The sequence below is a fragment of the Mustelus asterias genome, chromosome 7 (genome assembly GCF_964213995.1).
Source record: "Mustelus asterias chromosome 7, sMusAst1.hap1.1, whole genome shotgun sequence".
In the NCBI taxonomy this organism is placed as follows: Eukaryota; Metazoa; Chordata; class Chondrichthyes; order Carcharhiniformes; family Triakidae; genus Mustelus; species Mustelus asterias.
In genome coordinates, this window is record NC_135807.1 from 104,026,908 (window position 1) to 104,048,909 (window position 22,002).

General features: G+C 43.5%; 1 protein-coding gene across 2 annotated transcripts in view; it reads left to right on the forward strand.

Annotated features, from left to right (window-relative positions):
• Window positions 1-22,002, forward strand: part of itga9 (integrin, alpha 9) — a 493,651-nt gene that overhangs the window by 63,756 nt on the left and 407,893 nt on the right. For both annotated transcript variants that reach the window (XM_078216645.1, XM_078216646.1), the window contains exons 6-7: window positions 18,508-18,637; window positions 19,854-19,939. In XM_078216645.1, coding sequence (XP_078072771.1) covers window positions 18,508-18,637; window positions 19,854-19,939 — 216 coding nt within the window. The remainder of the gene's footprint in view (window positions 1-18,507; window positions 18,638-19,853; window positions 19,940-22,002) is intronic.

Below are 22,002 nucleotides of genomic sequence, written 5' to 3' on the forward strand. Positions count from 1 at the left end.
CGGCGCTGATGTTCCTTCTCCGTCTACATCCTGGCATGAACAGGTATTCATCGTCATTGATGTGTGACTGGGGGCACATTAGAGCCTACATGCAACTTGCATGTAACACCTTTCAGTTTGTCAATATCAGTGAAATGGTCAGCAAACAGTTTGAAAATGTTGTTCGTATGTGTAGGAATCATGTAAGTGATAGCAATCATGTGTAGATCTGTTGCAGTTTGCTGTGTATCACATTCTCCAGATATACAAAGAAATTAGCATTGCTTTCAATGTCTTTGAATGGGGCAGGTGTTTCAAAAATCTGGAGAAGTTTCAGTGGTTTATCACTGTTGTAGGGAAAAGTTTTTGTATTCCCTGGTTTGCAGAAAATGAGTTATTTCTGAAGTTTGTTGAATGTTTTGTCTCCCACGTCGTTTACCGAAGGTCTAGTATCGAGGATAACATCTACATCTGAGCAGGCAACTGTCACTGTCACATGTGGTTGGTTTTTGTGTCTGAAAGAGAGCACAAAAGTAAATTTAGGGCCATCCGCCTCTACATTGGTAACATCCCCTTGCCCTTTTCCTGCGATACAGATACTGGTCTGAGTGGTTTATTTTGTTGATGAGTAACAAACATGAGAAAAGTGGTTGGCTTTTCCACAGCTTTACACTGTTTACCAGCGCAGAACATTCTGATGTGGATAAGCACCAGCACAGAGGAACCATTCTTTGGGAAAGTCACAACTGCTACTTTGCTTTGCAGCTAGTTTCCTGGCACATGAGCAATGACAAGTGTTCACAGGAATTGAACTTGCATGTGGTGATTACTGTTGACAGCTTTAACTTCAGTAGCTCTGGACTCTGAAAGTGATAAATGATCTTGCAAACTCCAAAAACCTCTGACAGCTTTCTGCCTTTCTCAACAGCTCTTTGACTTAGTTGACTAGAGATATGACTTTTGACTATTTGTGTTTTGTTTTTGCATCCAACCTCATCAAAGTCACAGTTGGTTACTAGTTGCCTCAATTGTGTCCAGTATTAGCCGGTTGTCTCGTCTGCTTCTTGCTTGGTGCATCAGAAGACAACTGTTTCATAAATGTAATTTTCCTTGGGTATGAAAACGGTTGTTATTGCATTTTTGCTGAATTGTAGTCATTTTGCTCAAAAAATATCCTCAATTCTTCACTGCCATAGTGGAGAAACCTTTTTGCTGTTGTCATCTGTGATTGTTAACCTTCCATCGAACCTTGAAATGTCACAGCCACTTTTGCTAATGTGGGAATACAGCTGATAGTGCTGGATGCATATTCAAACTTGTACAACACCATATTCATCAACAACGTTAAGATAAAACTTCTTCATAATGATCCGACATTTTTTTTTAATTGGACGGTTGTGCAGGCTTTTCTTTTGTTAATCTGAAGCTGGAATGTTGTTTGTATGTACCTAATATAGTCTAAATCTCCAACTTACATGCAGTCTGCAGAAACTAGACAGGTGCCTCAAAACTTTCATTTCTCACCATTCTGCCACCATTGTGAAGTTCTTGGACAGAAGCGGTTATAACTTCAGAGATGTATAGAATTAGAATGACATGAGCTGTGAAACATAGATTTTTTTATTACCTCTTCTAGCAGGCTCCCTGTGCTGGTGCACTTGTGTATGATAGCCTCAGGTGCACAAAATGCACAATACAATTTTCAATACACTACAGGTAGCACCATCACTGACTGAGCTAGCCAGGTCCTGATATGTATACCTGCCAGACTGTACTTGTGAAAGATGGTGAGTTAATGAAATGATGGAAGAATCAACTTGAACTCCTCACCAATCTATGTGTTGTAGATGCATCTATGCATGATAATATTAGAAGGAGTGACCAGTGTACAGGCCTTGTGGAGACCAAGTCCCATCATCACATGTAGCACAGCCTCCATTGTGTTCTGTGGCACTATCACCGTGCTAGATTATGAATAGACTCAATACTGGGCATCCTTGAGGTACCGTGTGGACCACTAGGTGCAAGGAAAACAGTGTTTCAGCACAACGTGCAGCTCATGGCTAGCATATCCCTTATTCTGTCATTACCACCAAGCTAGGAGGTCAACCCTGGTTCAGTGGAAAGTGTAGGAGAACATACTAAAAGCATCATCAGGCATTTCTAAAAATAAACCTGGCAAAGCTGCAACTCAATGAAGCCATTAGCACAGTCAACCACACCATCTTTTTCCAACACTTACTCATTATTTTGATTCGGGGAAATCCTTTTCTTGGTTCCACAATTACCTATACAATTGTAGACAGAGTCACTCCAGAAATTGTTTCCATTCCTTCTGCTGCAACTGAAGTCTCTTGAGGAATTTTCTATGGTTTCTTCTTCCTCATCTACATGCTATCCCTTGACACCAGGGATATGGTCACATTGCATATGTGGCACTCATCACCATTCAACCATCTCAGTTTTGTCAGACTGACTGATCAAACCACAATTGCCTTCAGTTAACCTCTCAGAGTACTATAGCTTTGTCATTGATTTCATCTCTGGCCTCTAGGGTTGAACTAGATTGTTTGAACCTCAGGGTTCCAGTCCACCCTGAATTAGGTTTTCGATCCTATAGGTGTTAGCTGTGGCTTTGGTAGTTGCATCCTTCCTTACGGATAGGAAGGAGGTTAATTTAAACAGCCTTGCTTTCTCCTCTCATCACACACCCATGACCAGAAAGGTGTTTAGATTTTGATTTCTCCCCCTTTATAAGTGATAGCGTATTTCCCAATCCCTCGGTTTTGGTGTGATTTATTTCTATGACTAACCACACAGCAGACTCGAGATGGGATGAACTCTGGATTAGTTATTTTGTACACACTGAAATCCAAAAGGAGGTTAGCAAAGTTGCCTCCTTTTCCCTCATACACTAAAAGAGGGGGAAGAGAAAGAAGGATTTACAGGGCGAAGATAACAGACTAAAGAATTATTGTTTCACGTGAGTCCAGAATCAAATTCCAGTGGTGTGTTCCTTCATAGAGGTTGGCAGGATGAACTCATGCTGGATAATTCACTTTTCCAGTAGAGATGACTTCCATAATGAGAGAGGTGCAGAGATGAATAAGTCTTGAAGGCACTGGTACAAAAGGTCGAGTTCCATTTGGCATTTATACCTGGACATAGCCCCAATTCTGTGCTGCTGCTTGGTAAGTGGAGAGATGGCAAACTGCTTTGCTGTTCCACAATTCATTCATTGGACATGGGCATCACAGGCTGGCTAGTATTTATTGCCCTTCCCTGGTTGCTCTTGAACAGAGTGGCTTGCTAGGCCATTTCAGAGAGCAGTTGAGAGTCAACCACATTGCTATGGCTCTGGAGTCATATGTAGACCAGTCCAGGTACATGACTCCCATCTCTCCACATTGGCTTTGATAAAGGGTGCATATCTCTGGGCTGCTGATATTGTTAATGTTCCAACCATTCATACTTTCAGAAGGTTGCAGGGCTCTTTGTCCTAGCGGACTAGTATTCTCGGATTGGCCAGCCTAGGTTTTGAAATGCAGATTACCTTTGCATGGTTCCCTTTTAATTTGGTGTCTGCAGCCCACACGGGTTGGTAGGGTCTCTTTAGAGATAACAAGGTGCACGTTTCCCTGATACTGCCAGATTAGCTTCTATTGTTCAAAAGTCACAGACAGATATAGTTTCAGCTGTTTTAAAACGTTATTGTCCAGTTTTTAAATTTCTAGAAGTTAGCCATGAGGATATATCTTACAAAAATATAGGGTGTGGGGGCATAGTCCTGTTACACTTACCTCTGAATCATAATGTTTTGGGCTCAATTCCCACTCCAGGTCTTGAGCATCAAAATCAAGATTGACGCTCCAGTGCAGTACAGAAGGGAAGCTGCACTGCCAGAGTTGCTGTCTTTTGGATGAGATGTTAAACTGAGGCTCCATCTGCTTATGTAGGTGAATGTGAAAGAAACCATGGCACTATTATGAAGAAGAGCAGTGGAATTATCTCTGGCGCACTGGCCAATATTTGTCCCTCACAGTAAACAGATTAGCACAATTTAACTACCAAGTTTCTTACATTACAACAGTGAGTATTACCATGGTACTTCAAAAGGTACTTCATTGGCTGTAAAGTGCTTTGGGACATATGATGGTTGTGAAAAGTGCTACGTAAATGTAAGCCTTTCTGATTGATATTTTGTCCATTACAAATTACTACTTCTACCTTTTGTAATGTCACTTGACTCAAACGGAAAATTCTTACTTCAGATTTAAACCTTTTGTTTGTATTGAGTTCTCTTTCATTGAAACCCCGCCTCTAGCTCTGCAACACTTCCAGAATTATCCATTACTTTGATTCTTGCTTTTTGTGCATCTCCTTTCCTTATGTCTTATATTGGCAGCTGTGCCTTTAGCCATGTCCCCAGGCCTCACACTTTGGGATTCTGTTCCTAAACCTTTCTGCTTCTCCGCCTCCTCCTCTGCCTTGACAACCCTTCTTAAAACCCACAAAGCTATTGTTTCCCCATCCCACCCTCAACCTATTGTAATGTGACTTGGCATCCATTGTGCCTCAATTCAGGATTGTGCCTCAGGGAAACATCCTGGGATGTTTTTCTTCATTTAAGTCATCTCATAAACACTGCTGCCATTTGCCTGATTTTAATAAAATGTCGAAGCATCAATCTGTTAGTACATGGGTGTCAGTTCAGAACCAGCTGCCAGGGTAGTGCCCTTTTCTAACTGAAAATACTACACACCCTGGACAATTAAACATCTGTTTCCTGTTTGAGTTTAGGTCGGAAACTGGTCACCTGTCGCAGTAATTAAAATAAACAGGATCAGTCCAACTGAGAAACTCCCCACACCACAACTGTTAACATGCTCTAATGTGGAGATGTCGGCGTTGGACTGGGGTAAGCACAGTAAGAAGTCTCACAACACCAGGTTAAAGTCCAACAGGTTTATTTGGTAGCACAAGCCACAAGCTTTCAGAGCGCTGCCCCTTCATCAGGTGAGTGGGAGTTCTGTTCATAAACAGGGCATATAAAGGCACAAACTCAATTTACAAAATAATGGTTGGAATGCGAGCCTTATATTGGCAAGTCTTATATTGGTCTTATAAGACCATTATTTTGTGGCTTGTGCTACCAAGTAAACCTGTTGGACTTTAACCTGGTGTTGTGAGACTTCTTACTGAACATGCTCTAATACAGGGTTCCCAACCTTTTCCAGTCACGGAACCCCTTGTGACCTCCCAAGAGCATCAGGAATCCCCAAACATTCTCATAGTATTGGCACCACTTTTTTCCCACGAAATAGGTGAGAACACAGAGATCAAATATGAAGAAGTCCTTTCTAGCTGTATCTCTGTATATATTAGGAATTTGGAGACACAGTCACAAAAACATTTATCAGCCTCATGGCTCCCTCAGATGAACCCCTGGCCAAGCCACCATCCCTTGGCACCTTAACATTAACCCCTGGAAGTAGTGCCCAAATAAAATGGGTAATCTTGTAATGATTAAAAAGTTCTCATATTTAAAAAATACTTGACGCTTAACTTCTGTCATTTTTATTGGAAGGAGTGATGTTGGGAAGCTGATTCTCATATTGGACTCATGTAACTCTCCCTCGCGCACACACTTCACAAACACTCGCCTCGCTCACTCACTAATGTCCTCTCGCTCACACACACTACTCTCATACACTCACCACACTCTCTCATACTCATCACTCTCTGATACTCACCCCTCTCTCACTTATACTCGCCACTCTCTCTCACTCGCCCCTCTCTCTCACTCGCCACTTTCTCACTTATACTCTCCACTCTCTCTCACTCTCCACTCTCTCTCACTCGCCACTCTCTCTCACTCGCCACTCTCCCTCACTCGCCACTCTCCCTCACTCGCCACTCTCCCTCACGCGCCACGCTCCCTCACGCGCCACGCTCCCTCACGCGCCACCCTCCCTCACGCGCCACCCTCCCTCACGCGCCACCCTCCCTCACGCGCCCCGCTCATACACACGCTGTTGGTGTTTGAAAGTAGTCTGAAGGGTTGATAAATGGCCGAATTGGATTTATCCTGTTTGTTATGGAGAGGACAAATCTGGACAGTTTTTCAGTTTGTTGTTTCGATGCCCATGTTGTAGGGGTACCGGAACAGCTTAGCCAAGGGCATGGCTAGCTCTGGAGCAGATGTTTTCGGCACTGCAGCTTGGATTTTGTCACAACCCATAGCCTGCTGTATTTGAGTAAATTGAATTGGCTGATGATTGCCTTCTTTGCTGCTGGAGACTTCAGGAGCAGGCCAAGGTGGATCATCTACATGACAATTCTGGCTTAAAATGGTAGCAAAGACTTCAGCCTTGTCTATTGCACTCATGGGCAGGGCTCTGTTATTGAAAATGGTGAGGGTTGTGGAATCTCCTTCCTCCTGTGTTTAATTGTCCTCCTCCATTTCCTACTGGATCAGACAAGACTGCCTAACCTTGATCTGATCTGTTGGTTGTGGGAAGGCTTAGCTCTGTCTGTAGCATGCTATTTCAGCTCTTTAGCATGCACGTTGTCCTGTGTTGTGACTTCACCAGATAGGCCTGCTGCTGCTCATGGCAGGCTCCTCTGCAATCAGTGAAGTATGATTGGTCCCCTGGCTTTAGTAGTCATGGTGGAGTAAGGGATTGGCTGGGCCACAATGTTACCGATTGTGACACAATTCTGCTGCTGCTGATGGCTCACACCGCTTAATAGATGCCCAGACTTGAACTGCTAGATCTGTTCGAAATCTATCTCATTAGCATGGTGGTAGTTTTGAAAAATCCATTCTTGGGATGTGAGTATTGCTGGCAAGGCCGGCATGTGTTGCCCATCCGTAATGGTGAGAAGATTGTAGTGAGCCACTTTCTAGAACTGTTGCAGTCCTTGTGGTGTAGATAAATCAGTGCTATTAGAAAGAGTTCCAAAATTTAGATCCAATGATCTTAAAGGAGCAGTACTAGAATTCCAAATTCAGGATGGTGTGTGATTTGGAGGGAAGTTTACAGGTGGTGGTGTTCTCTAGTGCCTCTGCACTTGATCTTCCATGTGATAGGTAATATGATGGAGAATCTCCTCAGTGTGAAGACAGAACTTTGCACAGTGCTCACTCATACCAGTATTGACGTATGCATCCGTCACAATTAGCTGAGTGAAGTCTGGTCTTCACTTTTGTTTATTTTGTCACCACCTGCTGCTGACCCAGTGCGCCTTGCGAGTTCCTGGGGTGGAATATAACTGGACGATTCTTTTCAAAATGCCGCCTTTAAATTTTATCTCTTGATTTTCCATCTATGTTGAGTTAGTTACATTCATAGAATCATAGAATCCCTACAGTGCAGAAGGAGGCCATTTGGCCGTAGAGTCTGCACCGACCACACTCCCATACAGGCCCTATTCCCGTAACCCCGTATATTTACCTTGTTAATCCCCTGACACTAGGGTCAATTTAGCATAGCCAATCCACATCTTTGGACTGCAGGAGGAAACCGGAGCACTGGGAGAAAACCCACACAGACACAGGGAGAATGTGCAAACCCCACACAGATAGTGACCCAAAGCCGGAATTGAACCCGGGTCCCTGGCGCTGAGAGGCAGCAGTGCTAACCACTGTGCCACCATGCCGTCCCATTGTTCGCACAATGACTGGGAACTGACTAGACCATCTGCTGCTGTGATGTAGAATATTCAGTTAATGCCTTTTCCTTGGTGTGTTTCTCTGATTTGGGTCATTCCTAACTGTTGAATCTCAGTTCCAACAAATGCCATTAGGATGATGTTGCTCAGTTTCACAGCATCCTTCCCTGGGCAGCAACTTCCTTTCAAAGTTTCAAGAGACATCTTGTAGCGTAGCCTGAGTGGGATGATGTGCTCCGGTATGAAGCTTTCAGCTGTAGATTTATGTTTCGGGTATATTTCTCACTTGCTTTATGATCTGAATGGCAGTGTGAATTTCTTTTCTCTGGGAATTATCAACCTGACATTTCATGCACTTGTACGGTTCCTATGTGTATTGTGTCCTCAGGCTCCTCATCATCGTACAGGGTACAGATGTTTTGGTTTATTTTCCTTCTCATTCATTCTGTTGTTCTGCCTCAGGATAAACATTTACTATCTTCTTTCTTTGTTCTGTGCATCTTTTCCCAGTGATTGGACTTTCCACAAGCTCTGCAGTTTGATTCACAGACATTTCTTTCTGTCTGTGAATCCAAGTAGCTATCCATGTTTCTTGCACCAGTCTGCATTCCTTTGTTGCTATTTCACCGCCTTAACTCTGCCACCTTTCTCTGGATTTAGGTGACTGAGCTCGCCAGCATCTCCATCTGTTCTTTTGTGGCTTCATGGCCTCTGACATGTCTACAACCTGTGATAATGTGAGCTTGTCTTTTCCAATCAAATCATTTTGTATTCAGGGTGTGTAGAGCCCCAAATGAGCTTAATTATCAGTCTTTTATCCATTCCCTTAAATTTACACTAGATGGCTACATTTTTCAGTCTCATTAAAGAATTGTTAACAGGCTCACCTGGTGCCAACCTCAGGCATTGATGTTCTTATTGGTAGATCCAATGATTTTACTCTGGCTGCAGACGTATGCTGAATCTCTCAAATTTTGTCAGCATTTCAAATTCAGTCAGCATTCTCACTCATTTCCTAGCTAGTAAAAAAATTCTGTGGACTGATAGAGTTACTCAGTACCTGACTGTAGTGCAGTAATAGTTTCTATCTCTTTCTGAATCATACAATATAATAGTGTCAACGACTTGGCCAACAGTTGTGAGTTGTCTAGAAAACCACAAGATATCTTTTGCCCAGCAATTACATTGAGAAGTTAAGATGGTTTTCCTTAGAGAAAAAAGTGCTGGGAGGATTTGATTGAGATGTTCAAAATCATGAGAGGTTTGGACAGAGTCGATAGGAGGAAACTATTGCCACTGATGAAAGGATCGAGAACGACAGGGCAGAGATTTAAAATTATTAGTAAAAGAAGCAAAAGTGATATGAGGAGAAATTTATTGGCACAGCAAGTGTTTAGGTTTTGGACTAGACTGCCTGAGAGTGTGGTGGAGACAGGTTGAGTTCAAGCACTGAAGGGAATTAGACATGTCTCTCAAAAGGACGAGTATGCAGTGTTATGGGAAGAAGGTATGAGAATGACACTAGGTGAGTTGCTCATTCAGAGGGCCAGTGCAGAAGCGATGGGCCAAATTGCCGCCTCCTGCACCATAACAATCTGTGAAATTTGATTAAGGAGGTAGTTACCCAGCTGACGAAACAAGAATTTTGACACCAAATGCAGAGCCATCTAGAGCACAAGCTGAGCAATGGTCTGGACACCTGTTCATAGTTAATAGTCACAATAATTGTTGGAGAGTTTCCCAATCCGCTGAACCATCCTGGAGTTTTCAGCAATTGAAGATTGATCTTACAGACACTGCTGTAAGCAATTTGGGACTTATACCCTTTGCGGTAATTAAAAAACATTTTTTGTTTATCTTTGAACTACTTTTCACTTGTCACATAAACATTGACAGTTAGAAGAAAAGGCTATATGACTGACAGTGAAGAATTAAACAATTGAGTAGAAAAGGTTTGTTGGTTTTGCAGTAACATTGAAAGATGCTGAGCTGTGAGAATGGGGACCCGTGGTGGGAGCGGGATGGTTGGAAGAGCAGGTTTTGGGATGAAGCTTCCTACAATATAAGAGTTAAAAACCCAGAGTGTGACTCAGCGAGTTTATGGAGGTGATGATGTTTCTTGGAAATAAAGCATGACTTTTACTTAATGACTTAAAGAATCACAGAGGTAAAACAAATAAACGTTCTGAATTCAAAGCCAGCTTACCAGTAACCTCTGCCTACAGTTTCTGTAATAGACCCTTGGGAAGCAAATTTTGTCAGAAGATTTGTACGAGTTTCACAAGAAAAGCAGCTGGGAGGAAATGCATTTGCCATTCCTGTTATAGGTTAATGGAGATCTGCAACAAAGGCACAATTTATCAAGCAACTCAGTAAACAAGTTGTTCTAAAGTTCAAAAATAAATGAAAACTCAGATGCATGGTGACAAAGAAAGCCATGAGATCTTTGTACTTGTTGTTGGAGAGAGTAGGGCAGGAGGCAGGAGGAGGGCTTTAGGAAGATAGCTGGCAGTGGAGAGGAGAAAGCAGTAACTGTGCATTTTGAAATAGCAGGGAGCTTTGACAGTGGAGATCAGGATCAGACGCTTGTGATTCAGCCAGATTCATTCACACTGACAGCACAGAAGGAGGCCATTCAGTCCAATGTGGTGCTGGTCAACAAAGATTTGATAACAATAATCTCATTTTCCAGTATTTGGCCCATAGTCCCGGAGGTTATGGTAGTGCGAGTGAATATGTAAATATTTCTTAAATGTTAGGAAAGTTTCTGACTCATAGAACATAGAACATAGAACATAGAAAGCCACAGCACAAACAGGCCCTTCGGCCCACAGGTTGCGCCGATCACATCCCCACCTCTAGGCCTATCTATAGCCCTCAATCCCATTAAATCCCATGTACTCATCCAGAAGTCTCTTAAAAGACCCCAACGAGTTTGCCTCCACCACCACCGACGTCAGCCGATTCCACTCACCCACCACCCTCTGAGTGAAAAACTTACCCCTGACATCTCCTCTGTACCTACCCCCCAGCACCTTAAACCTGTGTCCTCTCGTAGCAACCATTTCAGCCCTTGGAAATAGCCTCTGAGAGTCTACCCTATCCAGACCTCTCAACATCTTGTAAACCTCTATCAGGTCACCTCTCATCCTTCGTCTCTCCAGGGAGAAGAGACCAAGCTCCCTCAACCTATCCTCATAAGGCATGCCCCCCAATCCAGGCAACATCCTTGTAAATCTCCTCTGCACCCTTTCAATGGCTTCAACATCTTTCCTGTAATGAGGTGACCAGAACTGCGCGCAGTACTCCAAGTGGGGTCTAACCAGGGTCCTATAAAGCTGCAGCATTATCTCCCGACTCCTAAACTCAATCCCTCGATTAATGAAGGCCAGTACGCCGTACGCCTTCTTGACCGCATCCTCCACCTGCGAGGCCGATTTAAGAGTCCTATGGACCCGGACCCCAAGGTCCTTCTGATCCTCTACACTGCTAAGAATGGTACCCTTCATATTATACTGCTGCTTCATCCCATTGGATCTGCCAAAATAGATCACCACACACTTATCCGGGTTGAAGTCCATCTGCCACTTCTCCGCCCAGTCTTGCATTCTATCTATGTCTCGCTGCAACTTCTGACATCCCTCCAAACTATCCACAACACCACCTACCTTGGTGTCGTCAGCAAACTTACCAACCCATCCCTCCACTTCCTCATCCAGGTCATTTATGAAAATGACAAACAGCAAGGGTCCCAGAACAGATCCCTGGGGCACTCCACTGGTCACTGACCGCCATGCAGAGAAAGACCCCTCCACAGCCACTCTCTGCCTTCTGCAGGCAAGCCAGTTCTGGATCCACAAGGCAACAGCCCCTTGGATCCCATGCCCTCTCACTTTCTCAAGAAGTCTTGCATGGGGGACCTTATCGAACGCCTTGCTGAAGTCCATATAGACCACATCCACCGCTCTTCCTTCATCAATGTGTTTGGTCACATTTTCAAAGAACTCAACCAGGCTCGTAAGGCACGACCTGCCCTTGACAAAGCCGTGCTGACTACTTTTGATCATACTAAACTTCTCTAGATGATCATAAATCCTGTCTCTCAGGATCCTCTCCATCAACTTACCAACCACTGAGGTTAGACTCACCAGTCGGTAATTTCCCGGGCTGTCCCTGTTCCCTTTCTTGAATATAGGGACCACATCTGCAATCCTCCAATCCTCCGGAACCTCTCCCGTCTCCATCGACGATGCAAAGATCATCGCCAAAGGCTCCGCAATCTCCTCCCTCGCCTCCCACAGTAACCTGGGGTACATCCCATCCGGTCCCGGCGACTTACCAACCTTGATGCCATTCAATAGTTCCAACACATCCTCTTTCTTTATGTCCACATGCTCGATCCTTTCTGTCCACCGCAAACCAGCAGTACAACCACCCAGATCCCTTTCCACCGTGAATACCGAGGTAAAGTATTCATTAAGCAGCTCCGCCATTTCTAACGGTTCCGCACAAACTTTTCCCCCTTCACCTTTTAAGGGTCCTACCTTTTCAGGCCAACTTGATTCCCTACCTGTGTAGAGGCTGCATGTTCTCCCTATGTGTGCATGAGTTTCCTCCAGGTGCTCCGGTTTCCTCCCACACTCCAGAGGTGTGCTAGTTAGGTGGATTGGCCATGCTAAATTCTCCCTTGGTGTACCCTCCCATAGTAACTTCATTACAGTGTTAATATAAGCCTACTTGGGACACTAATAAATAAATAAATTGTCAAAGAAGTAATTTTGTACTATCAACATGTTCTTGCCTCATGCCAAACCTATAAACCTTCCTATAAACAAGGATATTCCTGCACCCCCTTGGTCCGCCAACTAATGCCCCCACACCAGCCCGATACATACAACCCCGATCCACACCTCTCCATCCTGCCCACCACAACATAAAACACCCACAAACAAAAAGTCACTCCATCTAACTAGCTCCGGTAGCCCCCTCCCTCCGCCCACCCCAACAGACACATGGGAGGCAAAAGAGTCAAGACACGGGAAGACAACAAACCACCCATCAACATCCTTATCAGGAAACTCCCAGAAATCTTCCCCCCACCGCCTGACCTCCCCCCACCCCCAGAAAAAGCCCCCCCAATCCAGAGACTTACTCAGCAAAAAAACTCTCCCAACACATATGCCACTTTGACATCCACCCCAACCTCCAGAAACACAACAAAAGTCCCCAACCTAACAGCCCCTTCCCCCTAACACAAACCACCTCTCCCCAACCACCTAAAATATGGCAGAACCCATGCACCCAGTACCCTCTTCCTCCAGGGGTCCTGACCAACAACAACCACCCCCACCCCTCTACCTCCCTTCTTCCTTTCCCCCTACACAAACATACCCCCCATCCACCACCCTGATCAAGAAAAAACTATGAAATAATTTAAAAAAAGGAAAAGGACCAGGAGACTAGAAGACAAAAAGCCACAAAATAAGGGCAAAGCATCACAAGAGGCAACAAGGTTGGACTTGATCCAAACAAAAAGAGGCAGAGCAAGAGAAATGGGGACATGTCAAATGGGCAGAGCAGTAGCAGATGGTATTTAGTGGTAAGTTTGAGGTGATGCACTTTGCAAGAAGTAACAAGACAAGGGAGTATTTAATGAATGGCAGGACACTAGGAAGCTCAGAGGAACTGATCTTGGGATACTTATTCACAGATCCTTGAATGCAGCAGAGCAGGAGAATAGGATAGTTAAGATGGCATATCGGGCACTTGCTTTTATCAGTCGTGGCATAGAGTATAAGAGTAAAGAAGTTATGTTAGCGCTGTACAGAATGTTGGTTAGGCCATAGCTGGAGTACTGCATGCAGTTCTGGTCACCTCACTCTAGGAAGGATGTGATAGCACTAGAGGGGATTCACCAGGATGTTGCCTGGGATGGACCATTTGAGCTATAAGGAGGGACTGGATAGGCATGGATTGTTTTCTCTAGAGCAGAGGAGGCTGAAGGGGACATGATTGAGGTGTACATGATTATGCCGGGTATGGACAGGGTGAGAGTAGGGAGCAACTGTTCCCATTGGTTGAGGGGTCAATCAGGAGAGGGCAGGAGATTCAGAGGGGATTTGAGAAAAACAAATTTCACTCGGGGTGGTGGGAATCTGGAATACGCTCCTTGGGAAGATAGTGGAGGCTGGGAATCTTACAACCTTAAAATTTATTTGGATGAGCACTTGAAACTTCATAACATCGAAGGATATGGGACAAGTGCTGCAAAGTGGGATTATTGCAACTTTAGTGGTAATTATCGGTGCAATTCAATGGGCCACAGGGCTTTTTCTGCACTGTATGACTCTATGACTCAATGGCTTGAATTTACCTGACACAAATGAACACAGATATAGCTGTTGTCATTGCAGGCATTCTTCAGGTCAATTTCCTGGGTCCAGCCATGTTCATCTGCTTTGTTTGTGATTTTCCTGCTTAGTTAGTGACCTTCCTTCCATCACAACTCCAGGTGTGAGAATGATTTTCAACTCCATTGACAGCCTCCCGTATCCTCCAATAACAAAGCAATCCGTGTCACCTAACAGTACGTCCTGGATAACATCCAGGCCTGGTCTGACAAGTTGCAGGTATACACTCCGATCACAAAGTGTCAATTATTTATCACTTTGAAACTCCAAAATATCTCCCGATGTTCAATGGCACTAAATCATCGAGTCTCCACTATCGATATTTTGGGGGTTAGCACTAACCAGAGCTGTAACTAGACAAACACATCACCACTGTTGCTGTAGGAGCACAGTAAGAGTTTTAGCAACACCAGGTTAAAGTCCAACAGGTTTATTTGGTAGCAAATACCATTAGCTTTCGGAGCGCTGCTCCTTCAGGCTAGGTCCCCTGTAACAAGTATCTCATCCCTCAAAGATCCCCGCATTACAAGAGTCAAGTCTGGGATAGGTTCAAATACTCATCACTTTCCTGTATGTTGTGACCACACCAACACAAAAGAAACTCAGCCTCCAGCACAGGTTAGTTTGCTTGATGAATAGAATCATAGAAATCATAGAAACCCTACAGTGCAGAAGGAGGCCATTCGGCCCATCGAGTCTGCACCGACCACAATCCCACCCAGGCCCTACCCCCACATATTTACCCACTAATCCCTCTAACCTACGCATCTCAGGATTCTAAGGGGCAATTTTTAACCTGGCCAATCAACCTAACCTGCACATCTTTGGACTGTGGGAGGAAACCGGAGCACCCGGAGGAAACCCACGCAGACACGAGGAGAATGTGCAAACTCCACACAGACAGTGACCCGAGCCGGGAATCGAACCCGGGACCCTGGAGCTGTGATACTTCTGTTATTAAAATTAATACCAATCTCCTCCATCACTGGTGTAATGTAAAGTAAGAAAGAGGTACAGGATGCACTGAAGTATTTTAATTCACTTTACATCCCTACAACCTCAGAATAAAACCAGATGGCCCAGCCAGTATCGATCTTGGCACGAGAAATTACAAACACATACCCTATCCCACCAGAGGTGGCAGCACTGTGGTATACAGTCAGGAGGGTCTGGCCTGGGAGTTCTCAACATTGACTGTGATCCCATGAAGTCTCACAGCATCGGGTTAAACATAGACAAGTAAATCTCCTGCTGATTACCACCTACCTCCCTTCCTCAGCAGATGAACAAATGTTCTTTCATGTTGAACACCACTTGGAATAAGCACTGAGTACAACAAGGACACTGAATGTACTCTGGATAGGAGACTTCAATGCCCATCAATAAGAGTGTCTTTGCAGAACCATTACAGACCGAGCTGGCTGAGTCCTGACGTTTTGTGTGACTGGGCCTGCTGCAGGTGGTGAGAGAACAACGGAGGGAAAACCCAACTTGACCTCATCTTCACCAATCTACCTGTCACAGATGTCTGTCCATGACAGTATTGATAGGGAAACCATGCAGTTTTTGTGGAGATGAAGTCCTGTCTTCAAACTGAAGCCACCATCTATCATTTTGTGTGGCACTACCGCTGTGCTAAATGGGATAGATTCAGAACAGGTCTAGCAGCTCAAAGCTGGGCATCCATGAGGTGCTGTGGGCCATCAACAGCAGCAGAATTGTTTTCAAACACAGTCTGTAACCTCAGCCCATTATACCCCACACTCTACCATTACTATCAGGCCACGGGATCAATACTGGTTAACGAAGAGTGTAGGAAAGCATGCCAGGAGCAGCACATGGCATACCTAAAAATGAGGTGCCAATCTGGTGAACCTTCAGCACAGGGTTGCATGCGTGCTAATCAGTGGAAGCAGCATATGATTGACTGAGCATAATGATCCCATATCCATCACATGAGATCAAAGTTTTGTCATCCTGCCACAGCTGGTTGTGAACGCTGGTGGACAGTTAAACAACTAATCAGAAGAGAGGCTTCACAAATGCGCCATCGCCAATGATGGGGGATCCCAGAAAGTGAGTGCAAAATACAAGACTGAAACATTTATAGCCATCTTAAACCAGAGTGGTTGATCTATTGTGACCTCTTCTTGAGGTTCCAGCATCAAAAATGCCAGTCTACAGCCAATTTTATTCATTCTACTTGATGTCAAGAAATGGGTGAATGCACTCAATATAGCAAAGGCCTTGAAAACATCCTAGCAGTAGTACTGAAAACTTGTGCTCCAGAACTAAGTGCACCTCGAGTTAAACTGTTCCAGTATAGCTCCAACACTGGTACCTACTCACCAATGTGGAAAACTGGCCGGGTTATGTCCTGTTCACCAAAAGCAAGCCAGGTCCAATCCGACCAATTACTGCTGCATTAGTCAGCTTTCAGTAATCAAAGTGGAAAGTGTTGCTGACAGTGCTGTCAAGTGACACTTGTTCAATGATGCTTTGTTTGGTCTCCACCAAGGAACTCAGATCCAGGCCTCATTACAATTGGAGCCCAAAGACAGAAGAGTGAATTCCAGAGTTGAGTTGAGATTAAATGCCCTGGATATCAGGGCAGCATTTGATAGAGTGTGGCATCAAGCAGTCTTAGCAAAACGAGACTCAATGGGATTTGTGGGGAAAACTCTCCATCAGTTGATATATCCAACGCAAAGGAAAATGATGTGATTGTTGGTGTCTAATGTCTCAGTCACAGGACATCATTGCAGGAGTTCCTGAGGGTAGTGTCCTAGGTCCAACCATCTTCAGCTACTTCATTAGTGATCTTCCCTCTATCATAAGGTGCAAAGTGGAGATGCTTGCTGATGATTGCAGTGTTCAGTACCGTTCACAACTGCTCAGATACTGAAGCAGTCTGGCCCCATATGCAGCAAAACCGGAACAAAATTCAGACCTGACAAGTAATATTCATGAGTGATGCAGGCAATGACGATCTCCAACAAGAGAGAATCTAATCATCTCGCCTTGACATTCAATGGTATTAACATCACTGAATCCCCCACTATCAACATCTTCACCATTGACCGGAAACTTAATTGGACCAGATATAAAAATATTGTAGCTACAAGAGTCAGAACCTGTGAATTCAGTGATAAATATCTCACCTCCTGACTCATCAAAGCTTGTTCACCATTTACAAGGCACAAGTCAGGAGTGTGATGGAATACTTGCCTGGATGAGTGCAGCTCCAATAACACTCGAAGCTCAACAGCATTCAGGACAAATAGCCTGCTTGATTGGTACCCCATCTACCAACTTAAACATTCACTTCTTCCACCCCAGTGGCAGTACAGCAGTGTGTACCATCTACAAGATGCACTGCAGCAACTGGTTGGGGCTCCTTCGACAGCATCTTCCAAAGCTGAGATCCCTACCATCTAGAAGGACAAGGGCAGCAGATTCAAGTGAGCATCATCAACTGCAAGTTTACTTCCAGCTATACACCATCCTTACCTGGAACTATCCCAATTCCTTCACCGTCACTAGATCAAAATCCTGGAATTCCCCCCACATTGAACAGCACCGCTGCTGTATCTACACCACAGGGACTGCAGCAGTTCAGGGAGACAGCACCACCACCACCTTTTCAAGTGCAATTAAGGATGGGCAAAAATTTCTGGTGTTGCCAGAGATTCTCACATCCCACACACAAATAAAAAATAGACATAAGATAGCATCAGTGGCACCACAGGTTTTCTTAAGCTACAAAACCACTTCTCTCTCTCTAACAGGTTCCTTGTGGATGATGACTAATTACTTCTTGTATTGAAAGGTATTGGTGTATTACATGCGTGTCCATAGAAGGGAAACTCAAGATAAAACACCTCAAAAGGATTCAAAAATTGTGACTGTACTGTTTGTTTGTTTTGGGAAAGAACAGAATCTAACTTAAAGGGTTGGGTAAAGTAATTCAAATTGCCCCTCAAAGAAGCACTTGATCCTTAAAGCAAAGGGTTTGTATTGATACAGTATCTCTCGGACAGCAAAGCTCTTCATTGAATAACTTTTGATCTTGCAATCACTTTTGTTTCCCATGCAAATTTGCACAGTGTGGTCTCGTAGTCGAGGCTAGCTTGGGTGAAATGTTATTTAAACCAGCATTAAAGATTGTGGAAAATCAATTTGTTCTTGATATAACTTGAGTTTAAAATGACACAATCTTTTGTGCTGATTTGGGCAATTTTAGCTGGATTGTGGAAACCTTGGGTTCAGACTTTGGTTACAATAGGAACTGCTATCTTGCCAAAGGTCACTAATCGAATGCTGGCAACAACTGAGCATGCACAGGGGTTATGAAATCAGCAATGTAGTTTCTTTGACCAGTGAGTGAATGATATTGCACTGTTTCCATCAGTTTAGTGGACTTAACATCTGCTTCAATTTGCAGGATCTGGTTGTAATGGGAGCACCTGGATCATACTACTGGACTGGTACAGTCAAAGTTTACAGTTTGAAGGATGGCAAGTATTATCATTTCGAGGACTCAACTATTGGGCCCAGCCATTACCGTTACCTTGGTAAGCAATGGAAATCTTTTAGCATCTTGTAGTGCACACGTATAAAATACTTGACCTCTTCTTGATAATCCAGCAACATTTGGCAAAAAATAATTTTTTCTCTGTTTTCTTCTGGTGCACTGGTACAGTTAAAATCAGGCTGAATTGAATCCAAAGAGAAGCAGAGTGAAATTCCCTGGGGGAGGCTCACTACACTTTGTTCCAGTGTCACTAGGGAAGATTTTCCACTTTGCCATCTGGGTGATATTAATGGGCTAGGGACATTTGGAGACGGCTTTTGTCACCCATCTCCATTTCTCTGCTAGGTCTGCAACATTTACACACTCACTTGTTTGAAAAAAAAAGGTCCCAGGACAAATTTTGGAGAGAGATGTGCCCCATTTGTTACTTTTCTTCACAAGCCAATGGAAGGAGCATTGAGTTTTATGGGGCTGTCCTGTATTGGTATTTAAAAATGCCAAACGGGTCCTGCCAGAATCTCACAATTTGTTAGTATAAATTATACACAGAAATGTACAAGAATGATGGATTGGATCATCAAATTTGGTGGCATGTCATACCTGAGATATGGTTTGTGGTATGAGTTTGGGCTGCCAAATCTGTTCTGGCGATTCTGTCTACAGCCCTTGGAGTTTATGAAATATTTTGTGTTTCTATGAGTGTGTTTGTTTATTCTGGGATCACATCTTGTGCAGCCCGACCTTGAGAAACATCAAACGATCTTTGAAGTGAAGATCAATTTTACATGCACTTATTAGGGGGTGGGTGGGGTGGGGAGGGGGGGGTGGGGGGAGGGCACAGACATCAAACCACAGATTAAATTTGTGCATCCATTTTATATTTGCCTTCAGCATTCTTTCGTAGTCCGAAATAAAATATCTGTTTCAACATTAGCCTCACCATATCTCACAGGAAATTGACTTTACTGGAACACTTGTATCCAATTAAAGCACCGAACTTTAGGTTTTTTTTGAAATGAGAGAACAACCAAAATATGACCACAGACTGCATTAATCCAATTTCCCTTTCGCAATGAAGTATTTGCATTGGATTTCCTGAAAGTTGCTGTTCACACTGACAAATGTAATAGTAAGGCAGTTGCAGAACCTATTTGTTTATGTTGAGATTGCAGGGGGTGGGATGGATGAATGGAGGCAACATGTCTTACTGTTAATTTGATCCAGCTGAACCGCTTGTTCCTTATTTTTCTATATAGGATATGCAGTGGCTACTGGTCATTTCACACAACCCAGTTCTTTGGAGATTGTAGGAGGAGCCCCACAGGATGAAGGCATTGGAAAGGTACAGGTCTAAGGAGTGTGACAAATTCATAGATGGCCACAAAGGTCTACATCTCATGTCATATAGAGCTGCATTTCTAGATTCATTCCATTTTTCAAAAGGGAGTATTTTGTCACTGTGTTTATTTATACAATTTTGTTTGTGGTGCTAAGAATTCTTTTTGAATTCATGGGCTTGGGACATCTGGATCCAATTCTTGAAAAGCAGCCTCAATTATAACGTTTTCTAGTTGTGTTCAGGTAATATATATTGTTCTGGTGTGTGGTTCAGGTCAGTGGGGCCTTCTTACTGTACCAAGCCTTTGTTTCTACCACAGCCTTGCTTAGTCTCGCCACAATTCAAAATCAGAAATAAGGTGGAACCTACCCCATTTCAGGAGAGTTACAACAATAGACTTCCTCTCTCTTGATTTAGAAGACCAATCTCACTCTGTCTCCCCTTTTGCGAAAGTGTCTGAAATGAGCCTGCCATCTCCAATGGCATATCTCAAGTGCATGAAAGTTGAAGGAATCAGATCAGTGTTTGAGGGTCAATGTTGGAATGCCTGATTCAGGTGAAAGGCTTTGCCCACAAGGAGTGCATGCTGGCAAAATATGCTTGTGTGCTTCCCATGATTTTCCATCAATTAACATTAATGGATCAAATATTTGGATGGCTTGTGGTTTCTTAATTTCCTCAAGTACATTCTTAGTGGGCAAGGTTCTGTGCCTGGATTGTGCACTTCTAAACCTTACCATTCAGTCTCAAGTGTTAACATTCCTTTTGCAAGCTAAATGTACAGAACAAATAGGAATATGTTTTGGTTTTGCTTCCTCTCATGACATACAGGACGGAATCTACCATTTTCACTGACTGCCTCCTGCACTACCTAGACCTAAAATTAAATGATTAATTCTGCCAGGTTCTAAATTAACTTATCTTGTAGTGCAGAAATTTAGGGATTCACCAGACTGTATTGTTGCTGATCAATATTCCCTTTAATGTTTCTTTGTACTGGATGGGCCATAAACTCACTGGGCACTATTCTTCGAGGAACAGGAGTAGACCATTCAGCCCATCGAGCCTGTTCCGCCACTTAATGAAACCATGGCTGATGTGTGGCCTACCTCCACTTACCTGCCTTTTGCCCATATCCTTTAATATCTTTGCTTAACAAAAAATTATCTATCTCAGATTTAAATATAGCAACTGATCGAGCATCAACTGCTGTTTGTGGAAGAGAATTCCAAACCTCTAGTTAACAGTCTCTTATGTGGGGCTTTATCAAAGACCTTCTGTAAATCCATGTAAATAACATTGATAGACATTCCTTTCTCCACTACCTTAGTCATCTCTTCAAAAAATTCATTGAGGTTTGTTAGGCATGATCTACCTGTCATAAATCCATCCGGCCCTCTCTGATTAGCTGAAAAATTTTGAGGCGTTCAGTATCCCTATCCTTGATTTATAGACTCCCTACAATTACTCACCACAGATGTTAGCCTAACTGGTGTGTAATTCCCTGGATATCCTCATTCTCTCTTCTTAAAAAGCAGAGTGGCATGAGCAATTTTCAAATTCAGGAGAATGACTCCTGAATCTAGGGAACTCTGGAAGATTATAGTTCGGGCATCAACAATGTACTCCCCTGCTTTCTTTAACACCCTGGGATGGAAACTGTCAGGTCATATGTATTCGTCACTCTTTAGTTCCAATAATTTCCTTATTATCAATGCTTTACTTACATGAATTGTATGTAATTCCTGTCCCCATCCAGTATTAATTTCCTCAGAACTTCTGGCAAGCTATTCTCCTTTTCTGCAGTAAATACTGAGGCAAAGTAATATTTAACATGTCTGCCATTTCCCCATTATCATTGACAATATCCCCACTTTTGGTCTTCAGTGGGCCAAGTTCCCTTCATGTAACTATTAAATTTCTTCTTATTGATCTTGATGCTGTTAGGGTGCCAGATCAGAAACCCCAGGGTATGTTATGAAGCCAGACCAGACCCTAGCAATTTTTCTATTTTGGCACAAATGTGGGAAATGGTGCTTCTTTTCAGGAGTAATCCCGCTGACAAA